Source organism: Trifolium pratense, linkage group LG3, assembly GCF_020283565.1.
Source record: "Trifolium pratense cultivar HEN17-A07 linkage group LG3, ARS_RC_1.1, whole genome shotgun sequence".
In the NCBI taxonomy this organism is placed as follows: Eukaryota; Viridiplantae; Streptophyta; class Magnoliopsida; order Fabales; family Fabaceae; genus Trifolium; species Trifolium pratense.
This window is the reverse complement of record NC_060061.1, coordinates 7,967,919-7,981,575: the sequence shown is the minus strand read 5'-3', so window position 1 is coordinate 7,981,575 and position 13,657 is coordinate 7,967,919. Positions and strand designations below refer to the sequence as shown.

Genomic DNA, 13,657 nt, shown 5'->3' with positions numbered 1-13,657 from the left:
TCCATAAGACCTCCATATAGAATGATGTAGTGTTTGGAATTGTGGTGGACATCCCACCTAACACACTCCCCGCGCAAAGCAAGAATATCTAGCTTCTTGAATGTCACATTCAAGTGGCATTAGGGCGCGAGAATTCAATTGCAAATGTGTGCGAGCGTTTCTTCAACTTAGTGACTGTTTATTTCCATATTGCGAGAGTTTCTTCGCAACGCGTGCGAGTTTCTTTTCAACACATGGTGATAGTGAAGCTAAAAGTTATAGCTTCAAGTTTTTCGAGCACATTTTAAGACCAACTAATCGTCTTTCTAGAGTTACTTGTTTGTGTTATTTTTCAAGTCCTTTTATTTTTATATTTTAATTTGAGAGGCTATTTTTATATATTTGAGTTGGAGTACTACTTTAGTGTACTTATTTTTCAATGAATTTTTTCTTGTAAATTAAGAATGTACCAAGACCAATAGTTAGGAAGGTTCACAATGACAACAGCTAGATTACAAGCCTAAACTTTTTGGAAGTACAACTACTGATTTCTTAGCTAACTTAATATTATGAAACAATGAAAGATCATTGGTGGAGAGAGTTTTGGGGACCATTAGAGCGGCCAACAACTAAAATTTCTTTGTGCTAATTTGTTTCTTAGTACTACTAAACACATTAATGATGTGACATGTTCCCATCTTCATCAAGAAATGCCATCATCATTTCATTTATGTATTCTATCTATTTTAAAGAGTTCTAAAGAGTTCTAAAAAGCTCCTCCACAAAGGGAAAAAAAATAAGGTCCCACACTAAAGTCGTAGTAGCAAATTGTTTGATCACATTCAATGCATTAAATTAGAGTACTGAAAAATATATACATAAATTACAAACAATTAAAGCTACAAAGTTTGGTCTAGGGATTTTGATAGTTTGTTAGAGATCGTAAGTTCGATCCTCATCTCCATTATAAAAAAAATTTACAAACAATTATTTTAGTGTGGTAGTATATGAATCTTTTTGAGGTGTAAAGTGATGAGAGTGGATTCTCTTAAAAAAAATCTTCATGTTCCTCAAATGTACACATTTTCACCCTTGAATCTAACTTTTTTTCTTCTTCTCTCTTTCCTCCCAAATCAATGGTTGCAAAAAAACGTGACCATAATGTCAATGAAGAGATCCTTTCACGTAAAGTGATATATATATTTTTGGATAAAATAACATTATTTTAGCATATGTTAAATAAATTTGTAGTTCATTATCGTAGATTTATTCTCAGTTTTACTTCTTTTTTGTTTTCTCTTTTTGGTGAGAGGAGAACTTATTATTATCTCTTTATTTTATTTTTTATAGAAAGAACTTTAATAACACATGCTAGAGAATAATCTCTAAAATTGGGATATGGATTCCCTGCCGTCAAAAAGTGACTGCAGGTGAATCACAGCCCTTAAATTGATAAATTCATTTTGATATATTGATCAAATGGTAGATAATAAACTGACCGCATGAATTCACCAGTCTCTGACTGCATAAAATCCATGTCCCTAAAATTGCGTAGGATAATTCACTTTAATAATACTACATGCTAGAGAATAATACAAGTTTAACATCAAATTTTGTACAATTTAGTCTAGAAGACTATAGAAGTAACGGATGATGGGATGATATAAAATAACAACATGGTAAACATTAAGTACTATATTTGTGAATGTAAAAAAAAAGTACTATATTTGTGACTCGATTATTTTTCATGCCAAGGTACGTCGATTTAAGAAATTACTACTTGAGGAACTTGACGGCGCTAGTAATTTAATTAATGATCAAGTCAGTAATACAAGTAGTTTCTTTAATTAGTAAAAATAATGAGAATACCTTGACCAAAAAAAATAATAATGAGAATATTCCTTGACCAAAAACAAAATAATGAGTATATATGAATTTTTAAAAAGAAAAACAGAATATTCCCACATGGGTCTGATTCTCCACCCCAAGCAACATGTCATGGGGGTTGGCTTAGAAAGCCAAAAGTTTTATGTACCCAAGGGATGGGAGAGATGTTATTTGATGATATGTTGCTAGTTGTTGTTCTTTATACTCCCTTCTATTCTATATACGAGAAAAAGTTTGCTTTTTAGATTCATCGTAAAGTTGATGTATCTAGACAACATTATAGTATAGATATATCAACTTTACAATGAATCTAAAATGCAAAGTTTTTCTTATATATAAGACTGAAAGGAGTATTTTAGTTTCTCGCATAATTGAAGTAATTTTATTCGAAGTGTGTTAGACATTAAATATAAGTATTTTTCACGGTCAAGATTTAAATATTAGTTCATCATATTGATAGAGTTTAGTTTCTTTAGCTAGATTATCGATCTCCATTAATATATGTCACTTGCTATTTTGTTACTGCAAAGAGCGTGAGAGATAGTGTTTGTTAGTTTGTTGCCTAGTAAGGACAACCATGAAGTTGTCATAATAAGACTATTTATCTACAATATACACATCTTCAATCACCTATTTCTTTACAATTTAATTAAAAAAATGACTATGTTTATTCAGACCTAAGGCTATGATTCCCTGTTGTGCTAATTTTGGTGGCCTAGTTCATTTCAGATTTTAAAATATTAGGTATATATGTCTTTTAACTTACTTTTTTTAAAAAAATTGGCAAAAAAAATTGTATAAACTCAAATCCTAATAACTTATAACTCACACTTAACACGTCAACGAATATGAATGCAATTGATATGATCATGAATACTGTATTTGTAAATCAAACCAAATATTTATATTTTTTGCTAATATATTAGTAGTTGTTTTAAAGATGAGAACAAAAAAATTAGAAAAATGAATGATGTCATTGGCTAATGATTTGCTACCGAACGTGCAGAAACACACTGGTCATTGGTTTGCAATGGGATCCAATAGTATGAACTATGAAGTGTCTCTGCTGTCACTTTCTCTTCATGAAACTTCAGTTGTTGTGTACTTAGTTATAGTTACTAAAGTCAATCATATGGATATTTGTAGTAACCACTTTTTGTCAATGCGTCTCATTTTGTTTTGTACTCATCAAACATAATTGAAAGAGACAAATGAAAAGCACTAAACTAATCGTCAAATATTAAGAAGCATAAGAATATACTCAAGATTCTCATTTGTTCTTTGCAACTTTCTATTTAAAACTTGCATAAAATACATAGATAGAGTTGTACAATGCGTCTAAACTCTATTCATATATTCATCATCTTTTGTTTCCTTTTCATTATTACCTCAAATTGTTTAGTTTTTCATATTATTATAATAAAAGGAGTTCATTATTTTTGTTTTACATAAACTTTGATTGGACATACATTCCGACCAAATGCTCTTCACCACGTGTTATGTACTCATCATTTTTTTTTGACTAAACATCATACTATTGCTTCGTCACACCTATGATATTACTTCCTCGGGACCAAATTATAAGTTGCTTTCAGAAAACAATTATATTAAATTATAATTTGTTTTACATTATTAATGAAACATTTAATATTATTTTTCTATTATATTCTTAACTATTTATTACTCTTTTCTTTCAATTATTTAATTTATTTTTCTCATACCAATAGTGAAGGACAATTCTGTAAACTAACTCATAATTTCTCTTTTCTATACAACATTTTTAAATTGTGTAATATTGTCAAAATGACTTATATTGTGGTACAGATAAAGTATATAGCATACCAAATCACATCCAGGTAAATGATCGTAATGTGGGAATTGAACCTAGGTCCACGCTAGACGTGAATGTGAGGGTTGATAATTGATATTGTTTGGAATTGCACATTGCTCGGGTTCTAGGACTGTGTTGAGTGTATACATGTATTTGTGCATAATCACCTTTCGAGCTAGCTTTTAAGATGAAATCCAAGTTCATTTAACAATTATAGCATATTGATTTTAAGTCCAGTCTAAAGCAGATAATACTAAAAGGTCATTTTAAAAAACAACACCCGTCAACATAACTTGGTTGGTAAAGATATTGCATGTAATATGAAAGGATTGAAGTTTAAATTCTGATCCACCGACTTATATACTTTAAAAAAAAAAAGTGAAATTTAACACTAAACTAGATAAATAAAAAGAATTTAATTTATATGCACCGTCGGTGTAAAGTTATTTTGCACATGCGTCCAATAATATATCGACACATCATGTATGGTAATTAAAAACACGTGATGTGTCACATTCATTAAATGATGTGGCAACGTGTTATTGAATGCATGTGTAAAAAAAAATTACACCGACGGTGCACAACAATTAAACATAATTTAATATTTCAGTGCTCTTGGGTCACCATGTGTATTTTGTTTACGTTGAAAATGACTATCTTAATAAGTATGTAATTAATTGGTTCAGTCATTGAGTTTAATAATTATGTACATGTGTTTAATCTCAATATTATTTTCCCACTATTAGTTTCAACACTTATGTTTTGTCAAAAAAAGGTGGCAACACTCATGTAACAGATCTTAACCCTACTAGTACTAAAATTAATTTCTTTCATTTAAGCTTATGGAAGCAATTTTGTCAACCTAACCTTCACATTACAATTTCAATCATTATTAACTTTAATATTTAGATTCATGATTAGGCTCTTTCTATATATAGAGCACTCATAAAGATTCTAACAAGTACTACCTATGTGAGTGAACCTTTATTTCACTATATCAACCATGAATATAATGGATTATGAGCAATTTGATTTCTCATTTATCCCTCCTTACATAAATCAGCTACATGAGTGTAGCTTAGAAAATGCATCTACATTCCAAACAGAAGATCTCTTATCTCCAAATACAATCCTAGATGAAATATTATTTGATCAAGATCAATTAGAAGATCTCTTATCTCCAAATACCATCCTAGACGAATTTTTCGTTCAGGATGAGTCCATGGAAGCATTGCTGCAGCAACAAACAGACCATGAATTCGATACCATAAACCACGACCAGACAATGCCTCTAGGGAATGAATCGTGTCATCAAGTTACCGAGAAAGGCCGCAAAAATGATGATTCTTATTGGAAGGTTGTTCAAGAAGAGTTAATGGAAGAGACAAGTCTAGTTGATCTCTTGCTGATAGGAGCTGAAGCTGTTGAATCACAGAACATGACTCTTGCTTCTGACATAATCGAAAAACTAAACAATGCCTCGTCTTTAGAAAAAGGCGATAATTTATTGAATAGGCTGTGTCCTTTCTTTACTCGAGGTTTGTATTATAAAACTACAAATGCTGCTGAATTCCACTGTGATCATGTTTCTACACAGACAAGCACATTCTGTGTGTTTCAGATACTTCAAGAACTCTCTCCCTATGTAAAATTTGCTCATTTCACAGCAAACCAAGCAATTTTAGAAGCTACGGACGGTGCTGAGCAAGTTCATGTCATTGATTTTGATATCATGGAGGGAATCCAATGGCCATCATTGATGGTTGACTTTGCAATGAGAAAGAACACTACTTCCCTTAGAGTAACAGCAATCACAGTAGATCAGCAAAGTGCAGCCTCAGTTCAACAAACAGGAAGAAGGCTTAAAGAGTTCGCGGATTCAATCAATTTTCCATTCATGTTCGATACGATGATGATGGTGAGTGAAGAAGATTTTCAAGGAATTGAACTTGGTGGCACACTTATTGTCAATTGTATGATACATCAGTGGATGCCAAACAGAAGTTTCTCACTGGTCAAAACTTTTCTTAATGGTGTAAGAAAATTATCGCCTCGGCTTTTTGTTTTAGTAGAAGAAGAACTGTTTAATTTTTCAAGACTCAAATCTATGTCTTTTGTGGAGTTTTACTGTGAAGCTTTACATCACTATATTGCAGTTTCTGATTCACTTGTTAGTACTCTTTGGAGTAGTCATAAGATGGAGTTAAATCTTATAGAGAAAGAGGTATTGGGAAATAGAATTTTAGACAGTGTAAGACAGTTTCCTTGTGAAAGAGGGGAGAGAATATTGTGGGAAGAAAGGTTTTTTTATTCATTGAAAGGGTATAAACGTGTTGGTATGAGTACATGTAATATTTCACAGGCAAAGTTATTGGTTAGCTTGTTTGGTAAAGGGTATTGGGTTCAATTTGAGAATTGTAGATTGGCTTTGTGTTGGAAGTCAAGACCTTTGACTTCTGTTTCAATCTGGGTACCAACATATTATATTATGAGTGACAGGGTCAAATAGACTAAATCATAGTTTTTAGTTTTTGTATGTTTGTCAAACTTGTTTTTCATTTTTTAAATTAGTGAGATGATTTTTATGGGTTATGGATGTATAATTGGTGTATTGTGGTTGTAGAAAGGATTCAAGTGTGGGTGGTTAATCCACAGATTTTTCATTCATTCTGATGAATGGGATTTTTCAATGTATCTGTACATATTTTTAAGCTGAGGCTCTGTATATTAATGTTGCATGCTCTTTTTATAGCTCAATATCAGCAATATATTCCTTTAAACATGTCAATATATCTATCATTTACGTATCACAAAAACACTCGTTCAATTATTTTAGACGAGGAGTTATGATTCGACATGAGAAAAAATATGAGGGGGTCATTTCTCCATCCAAAGGGTCCGTGTTTGGACCCTTATAAAAGAGGACCATATTAGACACTCTTTTTCAAGGTATAGATTAAATTGTCACAGCTACTGGAGTATATCTCAAGAACTGCAGTAAAATAGTCACGGATTCATAGCTACATGAAGCAGAGAGCTTGCTATCAAAGCAAAATGGCACCAAATGGAAGTAAATGAGAAACTCACAATTTCCGGAGTAAAAGCTGCAAGTGTTAGCTGTACAATAAGAAGGGCAGTGTAATTTTGGCAGCCCAACTTATGTTTGAAACAGTTACCGCTGCCAGAAGCAAGACAAGATCCATAAATGAAGCACTTTGAATAGTTCAAGAATTCTGAACGAATGCCGAGAGTAACACATCCTTAAGCACCTACAGTTTACAAATTACTGCAAGATGAATAAACTATAACAGTCCAAAAGAACCATCCACTTTATCATATTGCCAATTGTCTGCTGAAATTGGCATGCTGTAATTACCATAACCCATAACAATCCAAAGTGAAAGAAGGCAATGTAAGACGGGGTTTAATACCTGATATGAGGATAAGGGAACATGACAAGGAAAGTTCCAAAGAATAATGTAACCAACACATAAGCATTACAGACCAGACTATGTAAAAACTTTTAATAAACGAAAAAGATGCAACTTTTCAACCCACTAATCACTGTCACAATGCATGGCAGCCAGTGACTAAACATTGACACCGCAGGTAATTGGACTTGGGAGCACCAAGTTGACCCTAGAGTGTCCCAAGAATTGGCCTTACATCAACTGGATCAAGAGGCTTGGTTAATGACCAAATACACTGATGTAGACCAAGTAACAATTTCCCAAGGATTAGAGAACAAATAAAAAGTCAACTCCCTACATGACATCCCTAAACTTTCATCTGCCTAAGTAAAGGAAGTAAGGAACACAACAAACAATGAATTAGCCAATGTTTGAAATGGTAGGCACACAATAGGAATTGAAAGGCCCATTGCACACTTTTTCCTCACCAACCAATAGAAACATTCTTAAAAAAGTAAACTAGGGTTAAATCAGGGGAAGGCTTTCCACAAAATCTCATAAGACCGAGATCAATGTAGTCTTTTTGAAAGTAGAGTTAAATCAAGTTTAAACTGGTCCACTTGCACTTCTCTAGTTTCCTCGTATCATTCATTATCTTATCACTCAAATATATGTTAATCGGTTCATGTTTTGCACCGCAGAAGAAGCACCAAACTCAAGAACAACAAAAACCAGTTTATGATCCACAGTCACATCAATGGCATTATCTTATCAAGTAAACATCTATTTTCACTATAAAAACAAATTTCTCGATACATATTGTTCATTCTATTTATTCAATGAAGTTACACAACATATTAACTTGGTATATGAGAAAGAGCTTCCTAATCCTAAAAGAACAAGTAAACAATTACTCATCAAAACAATTTATCAACACAATTCATTACTCAAATAACTAGAATACAAAAATTTCGCATGAGTTACAAGTATTAATTCATATACCAAGATAACAAATCTTGAGAATTTCAAATCTAAACTTCTGATCCAGATTTCGCAGTACGAAACCCTTTCTTCAATTCAGCAATTCTTTTCATACAAGCTGCTTTCGATTTTCCCGGAACAGCAGCAGCAACTTTCTCCCATCTCATTGCAACATCTTTAGGAAAAGCTTTCAAAGCATTCAACAAAGCAATATCCTCATTTGAACTCCAAACACTTTCACCTTTCTCAACCGTCGCTACTTCTCCTCCTCCTTCTTCAACAAGTCTCTTATCCAACGCTTTTCTTTTCTTCAAAAACTGATCATACGAATCCGAATCATCAACCTTCTTCTCCCCCAAATTCTTCGCCTTCTTTACCACACTTTCCGCCTTATGCCGCCCTCCGAACGCCTCCGCTATTGCCTCCCACCGTCCTGGTTTCCCCACCGGATGTTTCACCATCTGCTTCTTCAAAATCTCAATGTCATCTTCGTTCCATTCCGTTTCTTCCACCACCGCCGTCAATGCAACACCGCTTCCGTCACCATTACCATTTCGATTCTTCGACGCACCTCCGTTTGAAACTACCGGCGCCGGAACAACTACAGCCGCAACATCCTCCGATCTACGCGGCTTAGATCGGCGCTGCTGAGATCTTTTCCTGACGTCTTCATCATCGGTTGATGTATCCTGATCAGGAAAATTAACGACATGACCACGTCCGACACGGAAATCACCGCCGGTGATTGAGCTCGGAGCAAAAGGACCAATGAGAAGAGAGAGTGCGAACCAGATGAGAATCGATGTGTAAGGTTCCGATTGGAAAACGAAGATAGCGAGAGCGAAGAAAATTGAAGAGATTGCAACGGTTACAGCGATTAACGGCTTCGTTGGTTTCTCGTAAGGCTGTGATTCAGTGGCTGCTGGTGCACCTGACTGAAACATAAACCTCGGTCTCGCGTCTTCGTCCAAGAACTCCATTTTTCTCTCACAATCACAGATTCACACTCGTTCGTTAACAAAATGAAACCACATGTAAAACGTCGTCGTTTTTTGTTGGGCCAGTCATTACTCGTTATTGGGCCTACTTTTAATTTGATTCGGGTCAAGCCCACAAGCCCATAATACAAAAAACAGGTTACCCGGTGTGGCGGCGATGTGATGTGGATGGATGAAAATGACGCGAGAATAAAGGCGAAAATTGAAAGAAAAAATAAAACATTTATTATTTTATTTAAGATAGGACAAAAAATAAAGATGAATGGATAAGTATAAATAGAGAGATTCATTCTCTTTTTTTCTACTTATAGAAAATTATGATCATGACTATGATGATTACGATAATAACGTGATAATCATCATATAGTATCTCTCTTGCTCTAATTAGGGTTTCGTTTTCTCTCACAAGAGCTACATTGCTGTTACTTTCTCTGTATTGGTTAGAATTTTAAAATCGAACGTTGTTTTTATCTTCCGTTGATAATTTTGATTACAGTAGCGGTTTTAGATTAATGCTGTGTTAATCTAGTTTGATTTGTAGGACAGTATAGATGAGTTTGATGGGTACGGAAAGCTCGGAAGAAGCTGCAGGGCACCCTGAGCCACCTGATCCTGATGTCGAAGAAATTGATCCTACTTGTCGTTACATTAAGGTAATCAAATTTCCTATGATTAAAACTGTTTTTGTTTTTTTATTTATTTTAAAATTAGGTTAAAATAATAGTTAATCTTACAGTGCACTAAGCTGATTTTGCTTTTTGCATATGTAACAGTATAAAGAAGTGATCGGCAAAGGTGCATTCAAAACTGTGTATCCATTAATTTTGATTTTTTAATATATATGTTTCTTTGTTATTTTGGATTTTTTTAATATTATATATATAATGCTCCCTTCAGTCTTATATATGTATCTGGTCAGTATTATAGACTAAATACATTTGTTGAATGAATCTAAAAATTGAAAAGTTGCTTGTACATGTGATAAGAGGAGTAAGATGCATTTTTTGGAGTTGATGATCTTGTTTTAAGGTACAACCGGACATATGTTTTCCATAATTTGTGATAAATCAGTTACAGGGCATTTGATGAAGTAAATGGAAATGAAGTTGCATGGGGACAGGTTCAGATTGATGAGATGTTAAAGAGACCGGGTGACTTAGACAAGCTATACTCAGAAGTGTATCTTTTAAAATCAGTGAAGCACAATAACATCGTAAGATTCTACAATTCTTGGGTTGATGACAAGCGAAAGACGTTTAATATGATTACTGAGCTGTTTACCTCGGGTAGCCTTAGACAGTAAGTCCAATAATATCCCTTTCATATGTATCATTAATCTCTCCGTGCCTTTATTTATTGTGAAATCAACCACACTGTTAGACTATGCAATGCATGATTTAGGTATCGTAAAATACACAAGAACGTAGACTTGAAGGCTGTTAAAGGATGGGCAAGACAGATTCTATCGGGTTTAAACTACCTCCACAATCATAACCCGCCAATTATACACAGGGACTTGAAATGTGATAATATATTTATCAATGGTCACCAAGGAGAAGTTAAAATTGGCGATTTAGGGCTGGCGACTTTCATGACGCAGGCTAATGCTAAGACTGTTACCGGTATATTTTTCTTTCTCCCTGCACTTTTTTTTCCTGTTAATCCTTTGAATAGTTAAAACGTAAATACTAGCTTTTTATATCATTTTTACCATCCTATACCGCCGGGAATAGTAGTATACCCTTAATTATTCTTTTGCTTTGTCCCATTGCTGTTTCATTTGATTTCTATACCAGTTATATATACACCTATGAAATCCTGGTAGGTACTCCGGAGTTTATGGCACCTGAAGTGTATGATGAAAATTACAACGAATTAGCCGACATATATTCATTTGGTATGTGCATGCTTGAGTTGGTGACTTTGGAGAATCCTTACAGTGAATGCATAAACTCGGCGCAGATATTCAAGAGAGTTTCATCTGTAAGTATATTGCGGTATTTATCAAGTTTTTTTTTTTTGTGTGTGGGCTTTTACTGGATTATATGGTCATTCACAATCTACCATTATGCAGGGTATAATGCCTGTTGCACTTTCGAAAGTGATAGATCCAGAGATAAAAGCATTTATTGAGAAATGTCTTGTTCCAGCATCCCAAAGATTGTCAGCAAAGGAGCTTCTGATGGACCCTTTTGTTCAAGTGAATGATTCTGCAAAGAACATTTCTTTTCCGTTGCCAGATATTGTTCTTCCCAAATTGGGAGCCTCTGAAAACAGATGTGTGATGTCAGAAGGTCCTGCTAGTGCAAGTATTGAGGCCATTTCTACGGATCTCTGTGGCACTAAACTGCCTGTGATCACTGTACTTGATAACTCCACTATTGATGTGTCATCTTCTCCAAGTGTTGAGATAAGAAGGTTGAAGGGAGGTGTTACCTACTTTCTAAAAGGTGATCAAAATGATGAGAATTCTGTATCATTAGTTCTGCGGATAGCTGATCAAAAGGGTCAGTATAACTTCCAAGTTCATATCTACTCTTTAATGACTTTTAAATTTGTTGGTAGAGAGTTATATTCTTTGCAATTTATATGCAGGACAAGCAAGAAATATCCATTTCATATTCTTCCTTGCCAGTGATACTGCTGTCTCAGTTTCAAAGGAAATGGTTGAGCAACCTGAACTTGCTGATCAGAATGTAATATTTATAGCCGAGTTAATTGATTTGTTATTGATGAAATTGGTTCCTAAATGGAAACCTTGTGTAGCAATTGATCATTTGGTTTCTGCAAATGGTAAATGGACTAGTGCTAACCAGCTGTGTGTCTCGGAATTGGCTAAAAACAAAGGAAGCCCAAAACATTCTACTGGAGATGCAAGTCCCTCAACCTCATTTGGAAGATCAGCTGCAAAAAAGAACTTTGACAATATGGATTTATGCTCCGAGATGTCACATGCTTCTGCAACATCAGACATCAATGATAAGTTTTCTATGGTTTCATTTATGTCTGCTCAATCGAGATTTGATGGAGGGAGTCAAAACTCGTTTGCATCTGAAATATGGGGATCATCTAGTTATAGGAGCAAGTGTTTAGACACGAGAAGCAACAGTATGGCGAGCTTCTCAAGTTATCCCATTAGTGTTTCCTCCATGCCTGAACTTGATGATGAGTTGAGAGTAGAGTTAGAAATGATCGAACAAAAATTTCAAGAGGCAATTAGAGATTTGTCAAGAAAAAGGTGTCAGGCCATTGAGGAGATTAAAAAGAAAATGTCGGAGAAGATGGTATCATCATAGAATGATTTGAGTAGTTTTTTCTTCTTCTTTTTAACGAGTACAAATTTCTTTCTTTTTGTTTGGAGGCGTAGAAGAATTTACTAGTCTTTTTAATAGTTGTCTTTTACGTCCTCTTCATACCCATGAAGAGATGAGTGTAAATACAGAGCTGTGGAGGAAACTGTTCTTTTATTGTGTCAGGGTGTTTTGCTTTTCGAATGGTTTATTGAATTTGTTTCCGACACTATCCAACAATTGTGTATATAATTCCTTTTGCATTATACTTGGTTTTTTTCTTTAAATTGTTGTATTGTGGGTTGACTCTAGGGTTTTAATAAGCTTTGCATTTTCGAGTCTTTGCTTGGTGGTCAGCATAACTTTGAGGTCACTTCAGTTGAGTGACCACTATGTCTATGCTTGGTAAGGTTAATTTGTTTTGTGGCTTATTAAGCTTGTTTGATCAAAATATATGTTTTGGTATCAAGCTGTTGAATAGGGATTAACAGTCCCAAGTTGGATTATACGATATCCCCAATGGAGAATTTGGTTTTGTTTTCAATTTTTGTTTCACATTTAATTTTAGTTTAATTTAAGGTGGACGCGATGCACCGGTACATCGATGATGTGGATCTCATTTATCTCGCATCTCTATTAATAATATGACAAATCTTTCACGTGTAATCATCAATACTCCTTCAAACTAAAACTTGTTTCTTCAATATCTAAGTATGAAAAAATATTATTGTCAAAACAAAAAAAATGTATGAAAAAATATTTTTTGGAAGACGTCAAACTCTTAAATAAATCTTGATTACCACGAGAATTAGTCTCTACACTTTCTATACACATATTATATTTTTAGTTTATAAAAAAAAAATAGATTAAAGGGCATATAATTTGAGTGTGGATTAATTTTACGGTGGCTTTTAATATAATCATCTATTTTACAACTTCATACCATTTTTTTTTTAAGATTTATGACAACCACCACAATTCATTGTATCTCCTCCTCTGTCATCCGTCGAACTTTGGGGTCTCTTAACTCGGAGCTTGTTAAAAATCTATTTATTCGCTTGTTTCTCATTGAAATAAACTCTTCAACGATTCTTATCCTAGAAAATGGATACCTCGTCTAATATTGCTCTCAAACCTATCGTAGATAACATCTTTCATTTTCTTAATTTCCAAAAATTGGACTAGCAAGTATCTCATATTTATAAAAAAAAACTAATAGTTGTATGGATCTTCTAGTAAAATTGGGTTATCAATAGATTTTTTAACCAGTCTAAGATATTT

General features: G+C 33.9%; 3 protein-coding genes across 7 annotated transcripts; 2 read left to right on the top strand and 1 right to left on the bottom strand.

Moving 5' to 3' along the window:
* Positions 1-4,700: 4,700 nt before the first annotated feature.
* On the top strand, positions 4,701-6,567 carry LOC123916478 (protein NODULATION SIGNALING PATHWAY 2-like). The gene has a single exon (XM_045967945.1). It carries the CDS (start codon positions 4,701-4,703, stop codon positions 6,204-6,206), a length of 1,506 nt encoding a protein of 501 aa, XP_045823901.1. The 3' UTR covers positions 6,207-6,567.
* Positions 6,568-8,017: 1,450 nt separating this feature from the next.
* Positions 8,018-9,068, bottom strand: LOC123916477 (transcription factor MAMYB). The gene has a single exon (XM_045967944.1). It carries the CDS (start codon positions 9,066-9,068, stop codon positions 8,139-8,141), a length of 930 nt encoding a protein of 309 aa, XP_045823900.1. The 3' UTR covers positions 8,018-8,138.
* A 6-nt stretch (positions 9,069-9,074) lies between these two features.
* Positions 9,075-12,682, top strand: LOC123916475 (probable serine/threonine-protein kinase WNK6). 5 transcript variants are annotated; one of them, XM_045967939.1, is made up of 8 exons: positions 9,075-9,525; positions 9,628-9,739; positions 9,860-9,897; positions 10,158-10,385; positions 10,488-10,708; positions 10,912-11,069; positions 11,161-11,593; positions 11,682-12,682. In XM_045967939.1, exons 2-8 carry the CDS (start codon positions 9,638-9,640, stop codon positions 12,380-12,382), a joined length of 1,881 nt encoding a protein of 626 aa, XP_045823895.1. In that variant the 5' UTR covers positions 9,075-9,525; positions 9,628-9,637; the 3' UTR covers positions 12,383-12,682. The 5 variants fall into 5 exon arrangements, with proteins under 5 accessions (XP_045823895.1, XP_045823896.1, XP_045823899.1 ...); XM_045967940.1 differs by having other exon boundaries at positions 9,616-9,739; XM_045967941.1 differs by having other exon boundaries at positions 9,082-9,525; positions 9,633-9,739.
* The last annotated feature ends 975 nt before the right edge of the window (positions 12,683-13,657 follow it).

Bases quoted from the DNA above. Each gene is read 5' to 3' on its own strand.
- LOC123916478 (XM_045967945.1), top strand. From the start codon at position 4,701: ATGAATATAATGGATTATGAGCAATTTGATTTCTCATTTATCCCTCCT.
- LOC123916477 (XM_045967944.1), bottom strand. From the start codon at position 9,068: ATGGAGTTCTTGGACGAAGACGCGAGACCGAGGTTTATGTTTCAGTCA.
- LOC123916475 (XM_045967939.1), top strand. From the start codon at position 9,638: ATGAGTTTGATGGGTACGGAAAGCTCGGAAGAAGCTGCAGGGCACCCT. The intron at 10,386-10,487 runs GTAAGTCCAATA...TGCATGATTTAG, and splicing joins ACCTCGGGTAGCCTTAGACA to GTATCGTAAAATACACAAGA. The intron at 10,709-10,911 runs GTATATTTTTCT...AAATCCTGGTAG, and splicing joins TAATGCTAAGACTGTTACCG to GTACTCCGGAGTTTATGGCA.